At 36.6% G+C, this 20,962-nt stretch overlaps 1 protein-coding gene across 7 annotated transcripts in view; it reads right to left on the bottom strand.

Annotated features, from left to right (window-relative positions):
• The window catches only part of BBS9 (Bardet-Biedl syndrome 9), a 417,433-nt gene that overhangs the window by 329,432 nt on the left and 67,039 nt on the right, over positions 1-20,962 (bottom strand). For all 7 annotated transcript variants that reach the window (XM_067562493.1, XM_067562496.1, XM_067562494.1 and 4 more), the window contains 3 exons: positions 16,197-16,378; positions 9,000-9,082; positions 4,046-4,099 (listed from right to left, as the gene is read on the bottom strand). In XM_067562493.1, coding sequence (XP_067418594.1) covers positions 4,046-4,099; positions 9,000-9,082; positions 16,197-16,378 — 319 coding nt within the window. The remainder of the gene's footprint in view (positions 1-4,045; positions 4,100-8,999; positions 9,083-16,196; positions 16,379-20,962) is intronic.

Genomic DNA, 20,962 nt, shown 5'->3' with positions numbered 1-20,962 from the left:
GTATTCAGTTGTATCCTGGGCTCGTGACTCTTCCCCTTAGGCTGGTGGAGGGGCCTTTAGCAGTGGACAGACTAGTGCGCGCCAACTCCCTGGTTTACAAATAGACCAGCCTGCACAGTTCCCTGCCATCAATGCTTTATTCCCAGGCTGCCCAAGCAAACTTGCTTCCCTTCTCGTCGGAGACGACAGCAGAGTGATTGTCAACAGCTATAAATACAACAGAGTTCTTTCTGTACAAGCCTATTTTATTCTTAAGGTAAAAAAGTACTACAAAAAACATTTAAAATGTTAAAAGAATCTACATGCATGCTAATAAGTTTAAAAGAGATCACCTTAATCCTAACAGACTCTGGCAGGAGCGGTCCTTCAAATCCCCATCCATGGGGAATCCTGTGATTGCAAGTTCATCAGAGCTTCAGCTCAGAACAAGCACCCAGTTTTATGGAGCCTCAGTAAGCCAATCCTTCTAATCCTACATTAAGGATTAGGACTCACTGTGCAACAGGGGTCCCATTCATTTGCTGGATAAGGAAGGAGGACTTGAAACTGTTTAAAATTAGGCCATTTATCTTTTCTTTGTCTGTTGGTCCCTGGAGAATCCAGTTAGAACTAGTATATATATATGTATATATGTACACACCTCTCCATAGGGTGGCTTCAAAGGGCCAATAATGGTAGAAGTACATTAGTGTCCCCTTCCTTCTAGAAAAGATACATATAGTTCCACAATAACAAAAACACAATTGTATTTTTAATACAATGGATCCCAAAGGTATTAACCCTAATTCAATAAAATCTAACTTGGAAGGATTAAAATCCATTAACTATTAGCAATCACTCGAAGATAGAAATTTAATTTTGAAAATTGTGCATAAACTTGTCAGACAATCAGGAAGTCATTTTGTTTGAATTAACATGACAGGGTTTGTAATGTACAAATGTAATGTGTGTATAGTTTTTATGCTCTCTTATGGCAATAAGAGACAAGGTTGATAATTATGTAAATCATAAAAATATGAAATTCCATTAATTAAGGACTTTTCATCAACTACACGTAGCGATTTTGAAAGAAGAGCTTCTCCTTGAAAATCAGTAAAGTGGGATGTAGGGACAGCAATGTGTTTATATGACAGGTAGTAACAATTAATTGTCCTGTAAGAAAATATGATGCATTCTAATTGATCTAAATTTACTACCGGGAATTTTTATTGCAACATCTTGTGTAATTTAGATTGATTTACAGCATCAAATAAAGCTTAAATGAAATTTATAAATCTTCCCACCATGTAGAGTCTGTAAATACATCTGTAAATCTGTATTGATTTCCAATGATGTTTGGCTTTTGCCCTTGTTTTTTCCAGATTAAGTTATATTATGTGCATGGAGTTTTTGATTACAGGAAGAGGATCAAGACACGTTATCTCATACCCAATAACAAAAGAACAGCCCTCCTTCTACCCTTCCCCAAAAAGTTTGGCGATTAGTTGTGACGCTGTGCTGCCTTTGTCTGAGTATCCTGCAAATCCATTATGTGGATCACAGATTGGATGTGGATACAAATTTTGTATCCACACAAGGCTCTATTTGTCTGGGCTAAGTTCCACCATAGGAATTTATTTAAGCACCAGTGTAAATTAACTCAGCTGGAACCCAGGCATCCTGATGTGGTTCTCCAAGGCTGATCACAATGTCCAAATGTTCACTAAGGCCTAGATCCAAAGCTCAGGTTAGAGGCAGTTTTCTGCTGACTTCAATGGACTTTGGAAAGGCCCTAGTCATGACTTCTTTTTTCCCAGAATATAGAGCAGATTGATTACTGCTAGGGAAAAAATATTTGAGGGAATTTCTACCTTAAATTACTAATATTTTAGTTCTGCAGCTTTGAAGGTGGAAAATCATCTTTTGTCTCATCTAGGACTGCCACCTACCCCTCATTTTATAGAATTATCCTTTTTTCATGTCTCTCATATTTTGTGACACAAAGAAATGTTAATAAAGGCCCCAAGTCAGCAAAATATATAGATATATAGTTAACCTTAAGCATGTGAGTAATTGTATCCCTATTCAGCTTTGCTGAATCAAAGCCATACTGATCAAGTTGATACGTTACTTCCTTATTTTAATATATGCTTATCTATATCTTTTTTTGGTAATGTGATCAGTATTAACCAGTATTAACCAAGCATAAATTAAATTTTAAAATCTTTGCTAACTCAACTTTAACATTACAACAGTTAATATCAGAAAAAGTCCAGAAATGCAGACGCTAAGGGTTTAGAGTTAATGTAAACTTGTCAACAATGTACAAACAATATACCAATAGCTTATATATTTGGCCAGAGAAACAAGAACAGAAAACATTACTCATGAGCAAAATTTTAACTTAGGAACCTTATCTCCTGTGCTTCCTCACTTTTTCCGAGTGCTGTGCTGAAGATCTTGTCTACATTATAGAAATTCCCTGTTACTGTCTGTAGCTGTATGCAATGGTTAAAGCTGTACTGGTGCTAAACATAGTTTGTCCTTGGCTACACCAACAGACAAACTGTTCAGCGCTAGTTTAGCTGCACCAGTTGCCAGTACCAACTGTTTATTATTTGTAGTGGAGACAAATATTGCAATAATAATTTTTTTCATGTAATTTTGTGGAGTGGGAAGGTTTGCGTGTTTAAAAAAAAAGAGAGGAATTGCTTGTGGTTAACAATGTGAGAATTTTAATAGCTCCAGTTAGACTTTGATGTGCACACTTCTTTGTACATGACTAGAAATGGAGAGGGGCCAGTTCTACCACTAATACTGGGGCTTGGCTGCAGATAGTTTTTTAACAGTTTGCAATGCGATGGTTGTGGGTGAAATCCCGGCCACAATGGAGTCAATGGCAAAGCCCCCAATGGAGGAGGGGGGGGGAAGATAGAAACAATTTATTTACATGAAAGTTTAGAAGTTGCAGATTATTTCAGCAAAAACAACGGAGACCATAAAATTTATGGGAACTGTGAGTTTTTTCCATCATCCATGATTTCCACTTCTTCCTGATATTAAGACAGTTTTGTTGAGAATTTTACTGCCTGTGTTTTGAATGAAATGTTTAAAATCTCCCTTATGTAGACTCAGATTCTGACAATCATTACTCATAATATCTTACTCTATAAAAGTAATCTACTCATGGTGTACAGTGTTACCAAATCAGAGTCAAAATATCAGAATCCAGCCTATAATTTGTTCCCATCAATCCCTGTGCTTCTCAGTCTAGCGAGAGAAAGAATGGGCAGAGATACGAAAAAGCAAGGCCTTCATTTTGCTCTGCTGATAATATTGGAAGTTACTGTGGCATGTTCAGAAGTTAATTTCTTCTGAACATAAAATAAAATTGATAGTCATTTATTATATATATTATATAATTGCACACATACACAAATATTTTCTTCAAAACCAAGTACAAGCATTAATCTTCACTGAAACTATGATCATGTTGTTTCAAATTAGAATTCTGAATTATTTTTGTTATAGCTATTAGTAAAGGCATGAATAAGAAGTTTTTACAAACAGGACAAATGTATTTATTTTCACTTTTTCATAACTGAAAAGACATTAGAAGAGATTTTATTCAAACTTTCTAAAAAAATTCACCTTTTGAACTAAAATGTTTTCTCTGTGCAAAGGTGAGTTTTTCTAAAAAGTTCTGAGCAGACAGACAGGAAAGAGTATTAGATCCTTAGCTACATTGTCAGGCACCCACAATGAAAAACTCCAAACATGACTTCTTTCCACTCCAATAATCTTTACATATCTTTTATCTGACTTTTCCTTAAAAACAAATTAACACAGAAGACATATAAAGCTTCCTAATCACTATCATTTTGGCAGGAAGATAGAAAAAAATTCCCTTCACACACCAGAAGAGGAGACAAAATGGTAAATATATATGGCATTGCAAACTCGATTCTCATTTTCGTGACATATGTAAAAGGGATAACAAATATGACAGGTTTGCTGAAAATTTTTGCTACTGTTTGAGTGTTACTGTTTGAGCTAAGTACAATACCTTTACTGTGACTGAAGGAACTGCCTCTGCTCTCACCTCACTGTCAATGGCTTGCTGTAAAGAAAAAGATGAAAATGGAGCAAATGCAATATTACACATGAATGAGTGAATACAATGAATGTAATATTACCCTCCCACCACCAACGAGCTAAATAGGGAATTAACTGTAAAGAACTTATCACTCCGATGACAGATTGAAATACACAAAACAGATTTCTGGGCCCCTTCTTTGGAAAAGATACAATTCTTGTTTTTAAAAAATGCCCACAAAAAGAATAGCAAAAAAGTCATGAATGTTTTGTGTATAAAAAGCTAATACAGTTTGATATGTATTTGAATATTTGGAACGTTTTGTCTGGCAGGGTTCCTTCTTCTGTGAGTTTATTCAAATTTTGCAAACTCCTTGTGTTATTCAGTAAGGGGAGGAGATTTCCAATCTGTCTATATATAGTATATATACACACACCATTGCATATAATGCATAATTACCACACACTATCTTATAACTGAAATAAAATAGCATACTGTATACTGTGCAATATTATTTACACACACACACACACACACACACACACACACACACACCAATCCTTACAACACTAAACTATACTGAAAGGCAATTATACCAATATATACTGAAAGGAGATTACACCTTCATACGTTAAAAGATTAAATAAAGCAATGCTTTTTGCCAGCAAAAACAAGATACACTGTTTGCTATTGTCCCATCTTCCTTCCCTCCCCAACCCAAGCATTGGGATTCACTAGCTTTGTCCCCAGTGCATGTGCAGAATTTAAAAAAAGTCAGTGTGGCTCCCTGTGGATGCAAGGATCCAAAAGGCAGAAGGGCTTTGATATGTTTCCTTTTTTCCTTCCCATGTAGTTCCTTACTGCATTTTCACCCTTATGTGACTGCAGTGAGAACAACCATGAAACCCTTTTCCTCATATCAAACTGAGACATACAATTGCCTTTAAGGCCATGCTCAATATCTCAGATCACTTTGCACATGATTGAAGCAGGTCAGTTTACGTGCACAACGGTAAGTGCATCAGTGCAACAACATGACAATTTTCTATTGAGCTAAGGAATCCCAAAACTGGAAGGTCAATACCACAGCTAGGCAAGAATAGGCCACCACACCTCTGTCCTCTTTTTTGCACTAATAAATCTTTCCTATGGACAATTGCTAAGACACAAAGAAACAGAAGGTGCATTGCTTATCATATATTAATAATCTAATAAAAGCATTTTTTATAAAGAATGTCAGTTATAATTCTAACTGTAAGTCTTTAAAATGCCAATCCATTTACATTTTGCAAATAGCAAGTAATCCCAGTGAACATAGTTTTGCAGAACTACATAGCCAGAAATGCCTTGTTAACAGCTGTTTTGGTACAGCATTGTAATGTTCCAAGAGGTTTATATATGAAATATTTAGAGGAAAAAAATAAAATTTGATATAAGAGATTTCAGTAGGTTGGAACATTATAAAACTTTGACTGATTCACTTCAGTATATTTTAACCTGTACTGCAGCATCACAGAAGTTAGAATGGCAAAGGCCCATCATATCATCTTGCCAATCTCTCTGCCAAAGCAGAATCACTCCCTACAGGGTATCTTTGAATGCTTTGTGCAATATAGATACAAATGATCCATGTAACAGGGCTTCTACTGTTTCTTGTCAGACTGTTACCAGTTCTCTTCAGACTACTATCACACTGTAACAGAGCTCACCACAAAGCAATTATTCCGGAAACTCGTCTTAAAATTTTCCTTCACTTAGTTTCATCCCATTTCTAAGCATCAAAGATAGAAAGTTATTTTAATTAAAACTATTAACCAAAGCATTTTGCAATTTATTAACATCTTTGCACCAAATACAACAAGACTGCTGCCAGTTACACAAGCTAAAAGGCAGTAGTATGCCATGTAGCTGAGATGGTTTTAACTATAATTTAGAGGATTATATACTATATAAAACAGATTGTATCAAACAAACTTGGATGCTTGCCAAGCTCAAAAATGGTTCTGATTTCCTCTCTCTCTGTCTCTCTCTTTCTCTCTCTCTTTTAATTACAGAAAAGAAGTGAATAGTTATATTTGGCAACATTCTTCAATGCCTCATTCATATCTGTGGGAATACAGATAAAATGACCAGTACTATTTTATTCAATAAGGATCCATATACATTAGAGCAGACCCTGTGTAATCAATCCCTCTACAGCCAAAAAGGCTTGTTGACACACGCACATATTCAATTTCTTCACATAAATACCATTCCTCAAAGCCTATCCATATGAGTCTTACCATCTGTAATTTAGCATTAAAAAAGTATCAATTCAAGCAAACCTACAAAAAGAATGCAACTCAAAGTAACTAGTGTATAGTGATTACAAGCAACTTGAAATGCTATTCAAATTGGTTTTACAAAGACAGCCTTTCAAAATTGTAGATGACCTCTTGTCTGGGGCAAATCATATTTATTTATTTTTCTTTTTAGATTTATAACAAGAAGAATATCCTGAAGTTTCTTGCAATGTCATCATCACAGTAAATGGGAGGCACACAGATTTTGCACCTGGATTGATGAATTCTCATGAGAAGATTGCAATGGCAGAAATACAATAACCTAATGTAACTGAAATAGCAGAAAAGAACTTCATACCAAATCAGCTTCATATTTTTGCTAACTACAAAGAAACAAAAAATTATTGAGATGTCAGCAGTCCTGTTGTATACCCTCAGTTGTCACTATATTACAAACATGGTCTGGGACAGGTTTCCTACTTGGATCATGTTTAAATGGCCGGAGACACCATTTCCTATTCTGTAGCTGGATGCAGCAGTTTGTCATAGATGTTCAAATGCAATATTATAAATTAGACTTAAAGGCTGCTATCATCAGAGGCCACATTCCGTACTCTAATATGCTGGGGGATGGGTAAAGTAGTAGTTTACTAGTTGTGCAGCACATGGTGATTTTCCTACTGTACCTAATGTTCAACACACGGGAGATGTTCAGCTATTGCACCTACCAACACTCCACAGTCCCAAGAGGACATCATCTGCCAGCTAAGGTGACTGACCAGCTGCCTAGTGTTCACAGTGACATCTCCAACATATTCTATCCAGGGTAATATACTGTTCATTTTCAAAAGAGCACCAGTATGTATCCAATAATGCATTACACATGCATCCTATCTAGACTCACTCCTGATCCAGTCCTGGCTGGCAGCATTGTGGGAACAGAAGGTCCCTGCTTCCTCTTCCAGTGTTGGGATTTGAAAAGATAGATATGTAATAACTAGAATAACTTTGGGACATGTGTGGATTCCCAAGCCCCTTGCTATACCTTCTAGATCTGAATTAGACTGTTATACAAATAGGTCCAAATATTGCTTCCACAGATAGTTAGACTTCTAAAAGTAGGTCCCTTTATGTGATCTGAATGGAGCCCGTTGATTAATTTGTGAGTTTTAGAAATCTTCACATGGGTCAGCAAATTCCCATGTTTAAATGTGGATAACGTGGAGTTATTTTGATAGGACTAGTGTTTCCCCCCTGAAAAGTGGCATAGTTGCATGGCCTGATGACTTATTTTTTCTTTGGGAGGGAGGGAGAATGGCGGGGGGAAGTGCTAAGCACCTGTGGCTTCCATTGAAGTCAGTGGGAGCTTCAGGTACTCAACATGTGAAAAGTAGGCCATTAATATAAAGGACATTGTGAGGTTTCATGTTAATTTTCTTTCAATAATTCCCAGATCAAATGTGCTTAGTTTATAAGTAAAACTAAGGAGAACTGACCCATATTTGTATCCTCTCTATCTTGTGCATTATCACCAGCAATAAAGATTCTGCAGATCCAATTCTGCCCTAAGTTACATCTGTGTAGCCCCACAGTCTTCCTATTCTGCCATCATTTACATCTGTGAACACTGGAGCTCACTGAAGATCATCGTGTAATAAAGGAAAGAATATGTCAATTGAAATGTAGTTAATTCTGGAGATGCTGTGGGAGCCAGAATATGATCTAGCTCCCTCTCTCCTATCTGCACTACTCTTGCAGCACAAACTGCAATAGTAAAAAGATGTGGTAGCTACTCACCAGACTAAATTCATACAGAACTCAGATTTATTGAGTAGGTAATTTTTTTTTTTTTTTTGGGGGGGGGGGGTGGGGGTGGGGGTGTTGTAGTCACTTGTCAGAGTAGAACCACATTTGAAAGTGCAACACTGTGGTCCCTGCACTAGCTTTAGAGGTTTAGTTCTGGTCATGTGATACAAATAAGAGGCAAAATTAGAGGGCACACTGCTCCCTTGTGTGGTTTCTCTGCAACTGTATTAAATTACTACTGATAATCCTTGCACAGTACAAAGTAAATACACCAAGTGTATCACAAAATGATCCTGGTTATGATCTATTTAATTTCATAACATAGGACAAAATACATGTTTTTATAACATTCTGTCAAGAGTTGTAAATAGATTAATATTGCCATTCTATAGGGTTTGTAACACTGTTTATTTTTTCAAATATTAGTAAGCATTTGAACCTACTTGGCTTCAATTATCACATTCCTTTCTCAGTTTTCCTATCTGTAAAATAGGACCAATACTTACCCATCTATCTCAAAGGGGGGATTGTGAAGATTAATGAGTTAGTACAGTGCGCTAAATATCTAAATAGTAAGTATTATTATTGTCCTGTTCCCAATTTATTTTTAATGCCCGAGCCTAAGGTCATTTCCTTGTCTGTCTTTGTATTACTGGGCATTCCCCAAATATCTGAGCTAAAGTCACACAAATCATTGTGTGTGTCAAATTCTCTTCTCAGTTATTATCACAATAATGTAAGCCCACTAAAATAAATTGCTGTTGCTTAGATGTAACAGAACAGAATATGGTCCCAAACTGATTTCATAAGACTTTCTTATTTATAAATTTACATACAGATACTGCATCCAAGTCAGATGAAACTTCTGCTGTGATTCTCAAATCATCATAATAATCTTTTTCAGATTTGGGTAAAATATCTGCAAGAACAAAAGAAAAGACAACCCTTACTTTAAAAGATTGTGTGAAGTTATATTCCTAAAGGCAATTTCTACAGTGATGGCACAAAAGCTCAGACAAAGTGCCCTTTTGTTTTTAATTAAATGTTCCCAAATCAGAATCTGCAGCAAAAAGCTCCTCAGCAGAAAGGTGGACTTCAAAGGCATCCCAAGTGCATTTCTCCCCAGCCAAGCAGAGATCTATAAAGGTGAAATGTTTGAAGTCCAAGAGACTACCCCAACAGTACTGCTCAGAGAGCTGGTTGTTCCAGTTTATTAACAATAATGCTTGCAGTTCACAAGAAAATATTCTTTTATTTGGGGATAAGAGGAAAAAAAGTCTGTAAAAAAAAAAAAAGGAAAGAAAAGAAAAGAAAAAGAAAATCTGTACTCATGGATTGTCTGAGCATACCGCCAAGCAAACCTTCTAGTTTTCTAGGATTCATATCAGCATCTATTTATTTAATCTTGTATCCCTTCACTAGATTTCCTTATTTCCTGGCTAACGGATGGCAAAGCATTTAGATATATTTCATAACAGATATTTCAACCACCAGCTTAACTCTCATCCTCTAGGATTATAAAAAGACAGTAAAGACTTAAAATATTTGTTTCATCATATACATCACTAATATATCTACAGTAATTAAGACTGCCTTTCTCCAAACAAGCAAAAAATAAACTGCAACACGTATTGCACACACATTCTAATGGAAAAAATGCAAACGTTATAATTATCAAATTATTTAGACAATACACATAAACCACTGTTTTGAGCCTAATATTAATATGTAACTACGACACATCTTCTTACAGTTTCCTCTCCACACAGAGGACTGTCAAAATGTATTTGTGTTAAAAAACGTATGTTGAGTTTGATTATCAAAATGTTATCCAAAGGCTTTCTGAAATTACCATTAAAGGTACACACTGGTAATAACCCTTTTTGTTCTCCATAATTTTTAAAGTATGCTATGCACAGTATACCAACTGTTGTACTTTGATGTAGCTGCTGTTCCCTAGCCTGGATAAAATGGGGAGGGTTGTGTGCAAAAAACTCACTGGTCATAAAAACAGAACCAGGCAACCATTATGGTAAAAATGGCTGCTCAGTAGAAAACACTGCCAAACCCTCACCCTTCATGAAGGTTCCTGGAAACCAGCACCTTGAAAAATTGGACGCTGGTAGCAAGAGAACACTTTAAAGTTGTTTACTGGAACATGAGAACAATGTTTCAAACATTAAATATCTTGCAGACCATGAGGGAGATGGACAACTATAGAATCAAAATTCTGGGCATCAGTGAGAGCAGACTGACGGGTGCAGATAAGATGAGCTTCAAACAACAGAAGAAGCATTTAATTTAGTCAGGTTGTAGTGAAAACACTCATTCAGAGGAAGCAGCACTCACTATAAATGATTTTATAGAAAAAAATCACTTATCAACCAACGCCTCATATACACCAGACTCCAAATCAGATCCCCAAAGATGTTAATCATACAGTGCTATGCTTCCACAGAGGAACATAGCAATAAGGATAAAGATGACAGAATAACAAAACATGACTTACTCTTTATGATGTAACCTAAAGTAGGATGTGACAGCCAAGGAATGGAAAGAGCAATGGGGAAGCAAGGGTGTGGAATTATCAATCAAAATGGTGAAAGACTCATTAAATTGTGCTTGGTATCTGATTTATTTGTTGCAAGTACCCTGTTCCCTCATGAACATGCACACAAAGAAATATGGAATTTGCCAAATGGCAAAACAAAAAACAGATCAACCACATCTGCATTAGTTCAAAATTCAGGTCATCTGTCCAAAACATAAGGGCATATCGAGCAGCAGATGTCTGCAGCGACCATAATCTTTGCATTGCTAAACTGAAAATAAAATTAAGAAAGATCAACTTTAAACAAAGTGATAAAAAAAAAAATCAATGGTACAAAACTGAAAACAATTCCAACTTGAATGAAGGAACACTGCCAACTGACAGCCACTCTACCCGAAGAAAAATGGGCATAATCAGAGACAATGTTATTCAAACTGCAGCAGCCACAATTGGATATTAACATAGGCAGAGGAAGAACTGAATAAACCAAGAGATGTGGCATTTCGCTGAGGAAAGAAAAGTACTGAAAGGAAAACTCCTAAGACCAGTGAAATACTGGAAAAAGCAAAGAGGAGTACAAGATAAAGCAGTGAAAAACAATGCATGGAAAGATAAATGAAGATATGTTGAAGACCTAGCAGTTGAATCTGAAGCTCCTATTATGAAAGCAAGTCACAGAGCCATTTGCCACGTGACTAAAATCCTATGTGGAAACTTCAGAATAGGAAATGAGCCAATAAAAAGGGAAGATGAAAAATGCTTACAGTTGAGGCAGAACAGAAAAATGGATGGGCAGAGCATTTCAAAGATATCCTCAACAGACCCAGTCCCATTTTAGCACCAGACTTCAATGAAACACGCAGACCTGATCAACTTGACATTAACATTAGTCCAGTAAAGGAGCACAGGCCACAGCAAGAAGCTAAAAAATAACACAGAGGTGGGAGATCAAATCACAGCAGAAATACTAAAAGGACTTGATACCACCACCTTAACAAAACTGACAGAGCTGTTCAATGAAATCTTGGAAAAAGAGACCCCTCCTGACCAGTTGAAACATGGAATCATTGTTAGAATACCAAAAAGGGTGATATTACTGACAGTAACAATTGGAGAGGAGTCACATTACCCTTTGTTGTAGGGAAAGCCTTTTGCAGTGTAATACTACACAGGTTAACAGAGGCAGCAGATGCAATGCTCTGAAAAGAATAGGCTGCATTCAGGTCCCAGGGATCCTGTGTAGACCAGATATTCACTCTAAGAACCATTATCAAAGAATGAACATAATGGCACATTCCCCTCATCAACAATTTCATTGATTTTCAAAAGGTATTTGACAGCCTGCACAGACATACATTGTGGAATATTCTTCAGTCCTACAAAATCCCAGCTAAAGTCATCATCATCATCATCAAGGCCATGTACAGAAATGCAAAATGCCCTGTAAGTGTGAGCAATCAGATAACAAAGTAGTTCAATATGGACACTGGCATGAAACAGGGCTGCATTTTATCTATGCTATTGTGCGGCATTGCCATAGACTGGGTAATGAAGAAGGTGTACAGTATTAGCAACATAAACTCTGGTATAGCATGGGTAGAGGGCAAATGTCTAGAAGACGCAGGCTACGGCTACACTGATGGCAGCAAAGTCGCCACCGTCAGATCGATTTCTCTGGATCGACTGAGCGGTCAGTGAAGACCCGTTCAGTCGATCCAGAAATCGACATACTAAGACCACCTTCACAAGTGGCGTAGGGCTGCCGTGTTCTCGTCGGCACAGTGCAGTGAAGACAGCGCGCAGAAGAAGAGTAGAGAAGTCCACCGGAGTTATGCAAGTTTTTTGCATAGCTTGCGTAACTCCCGTCAACTGCCACCGAATCTCGGAGGTAAGTGTAGACAGGGTCTCAGATTTTGCTGACCATATTGCGGTACTGAGTGACACCCTCAAAAAGTTACAACCTGGCAAAATCAGGCCACACAAGGCTCAGAATTAGTTATGCTAAAACAAACATCCTTGAAACCCAGACATCAAGCAGTAACATCACATTAGAAGACAAACATATCAAGAAATTAGAATAATTAATCTACCTGGGCAGCACCATATTGGCCAATGGATATCTCAGAAAGGAAGTGACATCAAGGATAGGAAAGGCACCCACAACATTTCTAAATGTAATAGTATATGGAAATCAAAGATATATAGCATCAGAACAAAAGAGAATTTTCAATTCAAACAATCTCAATGCTAACATATAGCTGTAAAAGCTGGAAATCTACCAAAATTTAAGACAGAAAACTAGAGACCTTCAAAAATAACTGTCTACGAAAGATTCTGGGCATTGGTTGGAAAGATTTCATTACCAATGAAGAGATCCATGAAATCACCAACCATCAGCTCATTTCCAACAGAATGAGAAGGAAACATTGGACATATTTGGGGCATGTACTCCAGATCCCAACACACAGACTCTCACATGAAGCTGTCAAGTGGAAACCAACTGATGTGAGAAAGTGAGAGCGCCCAAGAGAACCCTTAAGAACTTTTAGCAGGGAGAGCAAAATAGTCTAATCACAACACCACAGAGCAGATGGACGCAGAAGCAAATGACAGAGGAATGCAAGAGACTAGTTTCTGCCCTTTGGGCCAAAATTTGTGCAAGAGGGATGTAGTAGTAAATAATAATACACAATATGAAACTGCAAGCAGATTAACTTTCATATAAAGTTTTAAGTTAGTTGTAGGATCTTTAAAATGGTAAGACAGACCTAATTTTTTAAAAAGTAATTTTAACTCCTAACTCTTCAAAGTATTTACTTGTATCTTTCTCAAAATTACTTTTATTCCTTCATAGTAAGTCTATTTTTTTAAAAAATAGGATGCATACCTTCCTAAACAAAAAAAAAAAACAAAAAAAAAAGAAACCTTGATGTAATAGGAAAAAATTAACATAGCCTTAATTATGGGGTATCTATTAATACCTTCAGAATCCTGCAAAAATCTATAAAATCTAAAGTGTATAAGTGCTTCAAATGTACTCCAAATTAAATGTAGTCACCTGATCCACTTCACTGACAAGATAGTCTAAAGAAAAAGATTTTGTTGGGGAAAGGAGTGACAATTCAATTTTCATGTTCATTTTTGAAGCCAATGGGAGATGTCACATTGAAGTCCTTTCTTTATCAACTAGAAAAAGTCAACACCTAAGAAGTTTCTCAATCTTCTTCTACCAATAAAACTCAAATATGTCCTATAGTGACCACTTGTATAGATAAGAGGACAGTTCATTCACTATGCCTATTCAATTCTTTTTGCTGAGATTTCTAAAAATATTCTTCTTAGTGACAATTCTGATGGTGAAAATTTTATCATATGGTCATCTGTGCATTAGGAACTCAACTGAGACCACAAACCACCTCACATAGAACATCAAACAGCTGTCAGATGGTACCAAATTTTGGTGCTGGGCTGAATTCAGATTGGTGGCCAAAATGTGAAAGGCTCTATCTCAATCTTCTGAACCATCCAGATGGATATTACACAACATAGCAGTTAAAGGAATAAAGAACACAAGACCATTTCTCATATATGAAACCACAAGACAGAAAAGTTAATGGTTCACTTTAGTTTAAAAGGTTATGTATACAGTAACTGAATGACAACCTATGTTCCAGAATCTTTGGTACTCAACTAGCCATGATTAACAGTTATTTTAAAACTTTTTTCAAAAGATATGAGAAAAAAATTAAATGAGACAAACCCACAAAATCCAAAACTAAAAGGCATTTATACACCGCCACATGAAAGGATTCTGTTGTAACAGGGATTTTAAAAAAGAAGCTTTACATGCAATTAAAACTAGATCTAAACCTCACTAACACATTTCTCCAGAGGGAGGTAAAAACTCAGGAGACATGTTTTGAACATGAAGGTGCACACCTTGCGGAGAAAATGCAAAACCAGTGGTTTTCAAATTTAGGTTTAGTTTATTAAAAAAACAAAACAAATATTCACAGCAAATTTATCAAGTTGCAAAAGTTTCATACGTGTACAATCATTGATTCGTTTATGTTAGAAAAAGAATAAAAGGGCAACTGTGTGGTTTGTTCTCTCCTTCTTCTTTTGATTTGGTTATTCATTTTCCTGGAACTATGTGCACTGAAGCAAGTTACACAAAAATCTGTCCATCGATCGAACAGTTACAATGAAACACTCACAAAGTTTTTGTTTTATTTTTGTTTTTTCTCCTTTCCGTCTTTGGTTTGGTAGTGGCAGCCTGACAAAGGAAAATCTCCCAGTGTTCAGACACTTATGAGGATGTATCATGATAAACCAAGCATTTTAATTTTGAAAGCCTGTACAGCTTTAACAACTGGCTACCAGTTTTATTAGTTTTCAAAGAAGCAAAACAAGCTGATGTCGATAAAATTATCACAACAGTAATGGTCAAAACTAAATACAATTTTCTAAGGTTCTCATAGACTCAATTTCTTTAGTCTGTAACTTGTAGAACCAACCTCATGAACCCAGTAATGTGCATGTACCAGGGAGCAAGCTTGGTTTCATTTCTTATTTTCCTTGGCTTCTGATTGTGCACTTTTTATTTTGCTACTTGTTTACCATGTATTCTCACAAAAAAATAGGAACTCTTTCTTTAATGTATTTTTAAGAATTCATTTACTTGACCCTGGCAGGCACTGAAAGTTATTTAAAACAACATCTTCCATAAGTCTAGATGAGACCACTTTTTTCACAATTCCCAGGAAAAAAATGTATGCTTATGATTCTCCAGGCAAGATAATTGAGTAATTTAAAAACTCAACTACTAAAAATATAATCTTGGACGGAACTGTTTCCAAATGGTGTGCCATAAATTATGCTACATTTGGTCAAGTAATTAGGTTTGCATGTAAATTCCACAGTTTGAAATGATCACTTCTTTAGTACGGTGCAACACATCTGATAACTCCTTTACCATATTCAAGTATTACTGATTCTGAAAGAGGTAACAGAAATGTTACTTTAACACAATTCACTCTTTGTTAATTTCATGAAATTCTAGAACCATGTGTAATAAAAAACAGAGAACTGGCAGCCTGAGAAGTACACTAGACTATATTTGTGAAATTATTGAAATTTTCTTGCCTTTTTATAGGAGACTATACCCACTATCAGTTTTTTCTTTGAAGCACAGAATTAATAAGCATGCCCTGAGATCTGACATAGGCCTCCTGTAGGTTCCAACAGGCATGATGAAAACAAATACCCTATGCGTCCAAGAGCTACTCAGTCTATGGATTTGTTTGCACATTTGTAATTAAGAGACAGTGAAACGCTTTGACCCATACATATTTAATATTACATTTCCTACACACTGTTAAGTATGGTAAAGTATAGCAAAGACAAAGAGTATTGAAAAGTGCTATATAAAAAGTTAGGTGGTGGTGGTGGTATTGTACAACTATATGACAAATGGGTGTACCTTGTGTTTTTGTGGCCTCCTTGATGATTTTCTGAAGCTCTTTCATTTCTATGTCAAGTTCTTCATAGTTTATTTCCCTAGATTCAACCTTTGGAGCCTGGAACAGAGAAGGATCGGTACCAAGGTAGGAACACTGCAGGTGCCCACTGTCACTCAGAGTAACTATAACACCTTTCAAATCACTGCATAAAGAGAGATAAAAGCTCATTAAGAAATTGGGAGGAATCTCACAATTATAAAACTCTACAGGGACATTCTCCAAAACGGTTTCTAACAAACTATCTGCCGCTATAATGATATTTTAAACAAATCTTTCTTCAGGATCATATGACCAAAGAAAAAAAAACAAACACTTGTTATATTCACATTGTTTTTATTATCAATCATGTTTATTATGACAGTGCCCAGGAACCAACCAAGAATGGGCACTGTACAAACATAGAATAAGATAAAGTCCCTGACCTAAAGAGCTTACAAATGAAATACAAGACAGACAAATGATAGCAGAAAAGGACAGAATAAACAAAGAGTAAACAATATGATGGTTGCAAACATCATGTTCATTTTGGTTTTCTTATTTAAGTCCTTTCAGTGGAATTAGATTAGGAGGGGGATTAGCTAATGAAAAGACTAAGGAAAGGAGAGAGTGAGATGGTGTGGAGCAAATAACCAATTGGTGAAGAGATGGTTCTGAGTAAAAACTACAGTAAGCAGTTTGATGAATCAACAGTGTTCCTGCTTTGGCTACTTGTGCAGCTTCTGCATCAGTCTCTGGCAGGATCCTATCTGCAAGTTATTTCCCAAATGTCAAATAGCTGGATGGAAGGGAAGACCCCCCATGGGTCTAAGTGCCCCCCAAGAGATCTCCCTTGCACTGTTCTGGGTTCTAGTCATGTACCATACATATAAAATATATTTGAAAGATATTTAATAAGTCACTGGTAATTAAAGGAAAGCGGCCACCCATTTTGTTTAACTTGAAATTCGTTATAGGTAGGAAGATGACTTGTCAACATTTACTAAATAAACTGTATAGTGATCCTGTTAGTGTAAGGCGATAATAAACCAGTTTCCATCCTACTGTTAAATTGGTTTCACATCTAGAACTTTAAGGTTTAATATTTTTAAAAATCATGATAAATCACCACAGTCCTGGCCTGCAATATGTCCTCATTCCAGCCCTAGGCCTCTCCACAATAGACACTGCCATTGGTGTCAAACATGGTCATTTTCTCGTGCAGAGACAAGGATGAAACTACCAAAAATCCAGTTAGTTCCTAGGTTCAAAGCTTCACTAGATGATCAAGACTAATGTATCATCCCATTGCACTACCTAGATCCGTCTAGAAGATTTCATTATACCAAGTTCATGCTGTAATATTTTTAAGAAATGACTGAAATACTGTAAATCATGTGTTTTGACAGCCACTTGAGAACCTACTGTAATACACCTTCCATTAAAAAATATCTGGGTTTATAAAAATAGTAACATAAAAATAATTGTATTTCTGTAACCAGGACTGCCAACGGACGGGGAAAGGTGGGCAATTGCCCAGGGGCCCCGCAATTTAAATGGGCCTGGGCAGATGGGAGGATAGATACTTACCCTCCTCTCCTCCAGACACACGGCTTCCCTGAACCAAACTTATTTATGATGTGCCATGCAGGTTCCCAGGTGGCTGAGGAGGTGGTATCTGCTACTCAGCTTTTCAGGCTCATCAGTAATCTCCCTGGGGAGTCCAAGGGAACTGGGAGGCTGAGTAGCAGATACTGCCTCCTCAGCCACCCAGGAACCTGCATGGCACATAACAAATAAGTAAAAACTTTCGGTGGAAGCCCACGTGGACCTCAGCCCTCCCTTTCTAGGGGGGCCACTGACTGTTCTGCTCTGGGGCCCGGAACTGCTGTCGGTGTTTGTTGATCTGTAACTGAAGACTAGGTATTTACACACACTACAAAGTTCAATTTCAATTCACTACAAAGTTACATATTTTCTTTAACCTTTGGTTGTTGGTTGGTTTGTTTCAGGGCAGAGCAGGGGGGAGCAGGTTGTGGGTAAGGGGGGAGCAGGTTGTGGGTTGTGAGTTATCCAAAGGAAAAATTAAGGGTAAAATACTAAGGACTAGTACTTAAATAGGACTAGGATGAAATGGTCTGAATCAACTCCATTACTATCAAGCTATGTCAATATAAACCAGCTGAGGACTTGGGATAATATGTTCAAAAGTAGCCTCTGAAATTTCAGTTTCCCCTAAGTACATTTATGTTTGGCCATCAAATATTTTATTGGCATCTTAATTATGAGCCAAACCAAAATTGCACACACAAATCAGTCATTTACACATTTAAGTAGAAATTATTTGCCTCTGCAAATGCAGTTTGCCCTCACAAATCCAAATTTTGGTACACTCACGTTTACACACATAAAATTGTGGGCACAATTTTAGAAAAGCTCCCTTAAGAACCTTTTGAATATCTGAACCTTAAAAATAAAACTATGCCCATTTTGGTCAACTGCTCTTTCAGCCATTAAGTCCTTCAAAGCTGCTATGGCTCAGAGACAAACCGGTTGTTTTAAGAAAGCAGCATAACAAGTAATATTTTTGCTTTGCTTCAGCTAGCTTTTTTAAAAGGCTTTACATTCCTGCTGAGTCCTAAAATCTCTGGTGTTGCATATTTATTTAAAAAGAAGTATCTACAACTAGATGAAAGCTTTTTAAAGGATTTTTCTTTTGTTAATTTTTTTTTTTGTGCATTTGTGGGTACATACGATAAGAGGGATGTAGCTAACGAGTTGTAGCAAGTGAATTATGATGTATTAATTTTTCTCTTAGAATATTAGTCATCCAGTCAGATTGCTTTATTTTCTCAGGCTTTTAAAACATTGTTTCAAGATACATTTAATAGTTTTATAGCAGTTTCCCCACAGCTACTGCACCCTACAGTATCCTGCAAATGCCATTACTTCATTTGGCACATTTTACATTCAATCTGCAATTTCAGTTACTTGTTAAATTTCATTTATTGTAGACTGCTTTACTATACATCACACAGTCAAAGCAACACTGAATCTGAAGGGACACTTTAATAGTGAAGAGCTTAAAATATGAAACAAATTATTTTGGTATCTAAAATAACATTACTGAACAAAGCAACTCCTACACACATATGGTAATAATTTGAAAATCTATCTTTTATTGGATGCTAAGTAATAATAATGGCATATGTTTTTTGTAGGTCTTCTCTTACAAAACAAATTGTTCACAACATAATTTTTAACAAATTCAAATGCTTTGAATATTTCCAGTCATATAATACCAATTCAGTAATTCAAATAGTTGGCTAAATAGAATTACAGATTCAACTAGTTTGATTCTTATTTTAAAAACAAACAAAAATGCTACTCCATCACTTTGGCCACAGTCAATTTTTACATTTTTAAAAAGTATTTAGAGTTTAATAGTCAATATCACTTATTTTCAAATCACTCTTTCATGGATTACAAAAGCTGCCTTGTTAATTTGAGTGATGACAGTTGTAAACTGCTAAATTAGAAAATATGCTTTGTGGTGTTACTTTTATTTGACTGTCGTTATTTATCATTTATAAACAATAGAATTAAGAAATTAATTCCTAGGCAATACTCAAGGACTTTGTGTCTGATTGTCATAAACTCAGACTTTAAGGTCAGAAGGGACAATCATAATCTTCTAGTTTGACCTCCTACACATTGTAAGACACAGAACCTCACCCACTCAATCTTGTAATAGACCCATAATGTCTGGATGAGTTACTGAAGTCCTCAAATCATGATTTAAAGACTTTGAGTTACAGAGATTCCACCATTTAAACTAATTTAAACCTTCAAGGGCCCCATGCTGCAGAGGAAGGCGAAAAAAACAAAAAACAAAAAAAAAAACCCCAGGCTCTCTGCCAATCTAACCTGGGGCAAAATTCCCTCCTAATTCCAAATATGGCAATCAGTTAGACCCTGAGCATGCAGGCAGGACCCACCAGCCAGACACCTGGGAAAGAATTCTCTGAAGAAACTCAGAGCCCTCACCATCTAGTGTCCCATCACAAGTCACTGGAGATGTTTGCTGCTAGCAGTCACAGACCAGCTACATGCCATTGTAGGCAGTCTCATCATACCATACCCTCCATAAATTTATCAAGCTCAGTCTTGAAGCCAGTTAATTTTTTTGCCTCCACTGCTCCCTTTGAAAGGCTGTTCCAGAACTTCACTCCTCTGATGGTAAGAAATCTTCCTTTCAAGCCTAAATTTGTTGATGGCCAGTTTATATCCATTTGTTCTTGTGTCCACATAGGCATTTAACTTAAAACTCTCCCTCCCTGGTATTTATCCCTGAGATGTATTTATAGACAACAATCAAAAATCTCCCCTCAGCCTTCTTTTGGTTAAGCTAAGCAAGCCAAGCTCTTTGAGTCGTAAGGTGGGTTTTTCCATTCCTCGGATCATCCTAATAGCCCTTCTCTGCACCTGTTCCAGTTTGAATTCATCTTTCTTAAACATGGGAGACAAGAATTGCACACAGTATTCCAAATGAAGTCTCACCAGTACTTTGTGTAATGGTAACACTTCCCTATCTCTACTGGAAATACCTCGCCAGATGCATCCTAGGACTACATTAGCCTTTTTCAAAGCCACCTCACATTGGCAGCTCATAGTCATCTTGTGATCAACCAATACACCTAAATCTTTCTCCTCCTCTGTCACTTGCAACTGATATACCCCAGTTTATAGC

This window comes from Emydura macquarii, unplaced genomic scaffold (genome assembly GCF_026122565.2).
Source record: "Emydura macquarii macquarii isolate MOO-44397 ecotype Brisbane River unplaced genomic scaffold, CSIRO-AGI_Emac_v2 contig_2432, whole genome shotgun sequence".
Lineage (NCBI taxonomy): Eukaryota > Metazoa > Chordata > Testudines > Chelidae > Emydura > Emydura macquarii.
The sequence above is the reverse complement of the archived record's forward strand: the minus strand, read 5'-3'. Positions and strand labels throughout refer to the sequence as shown.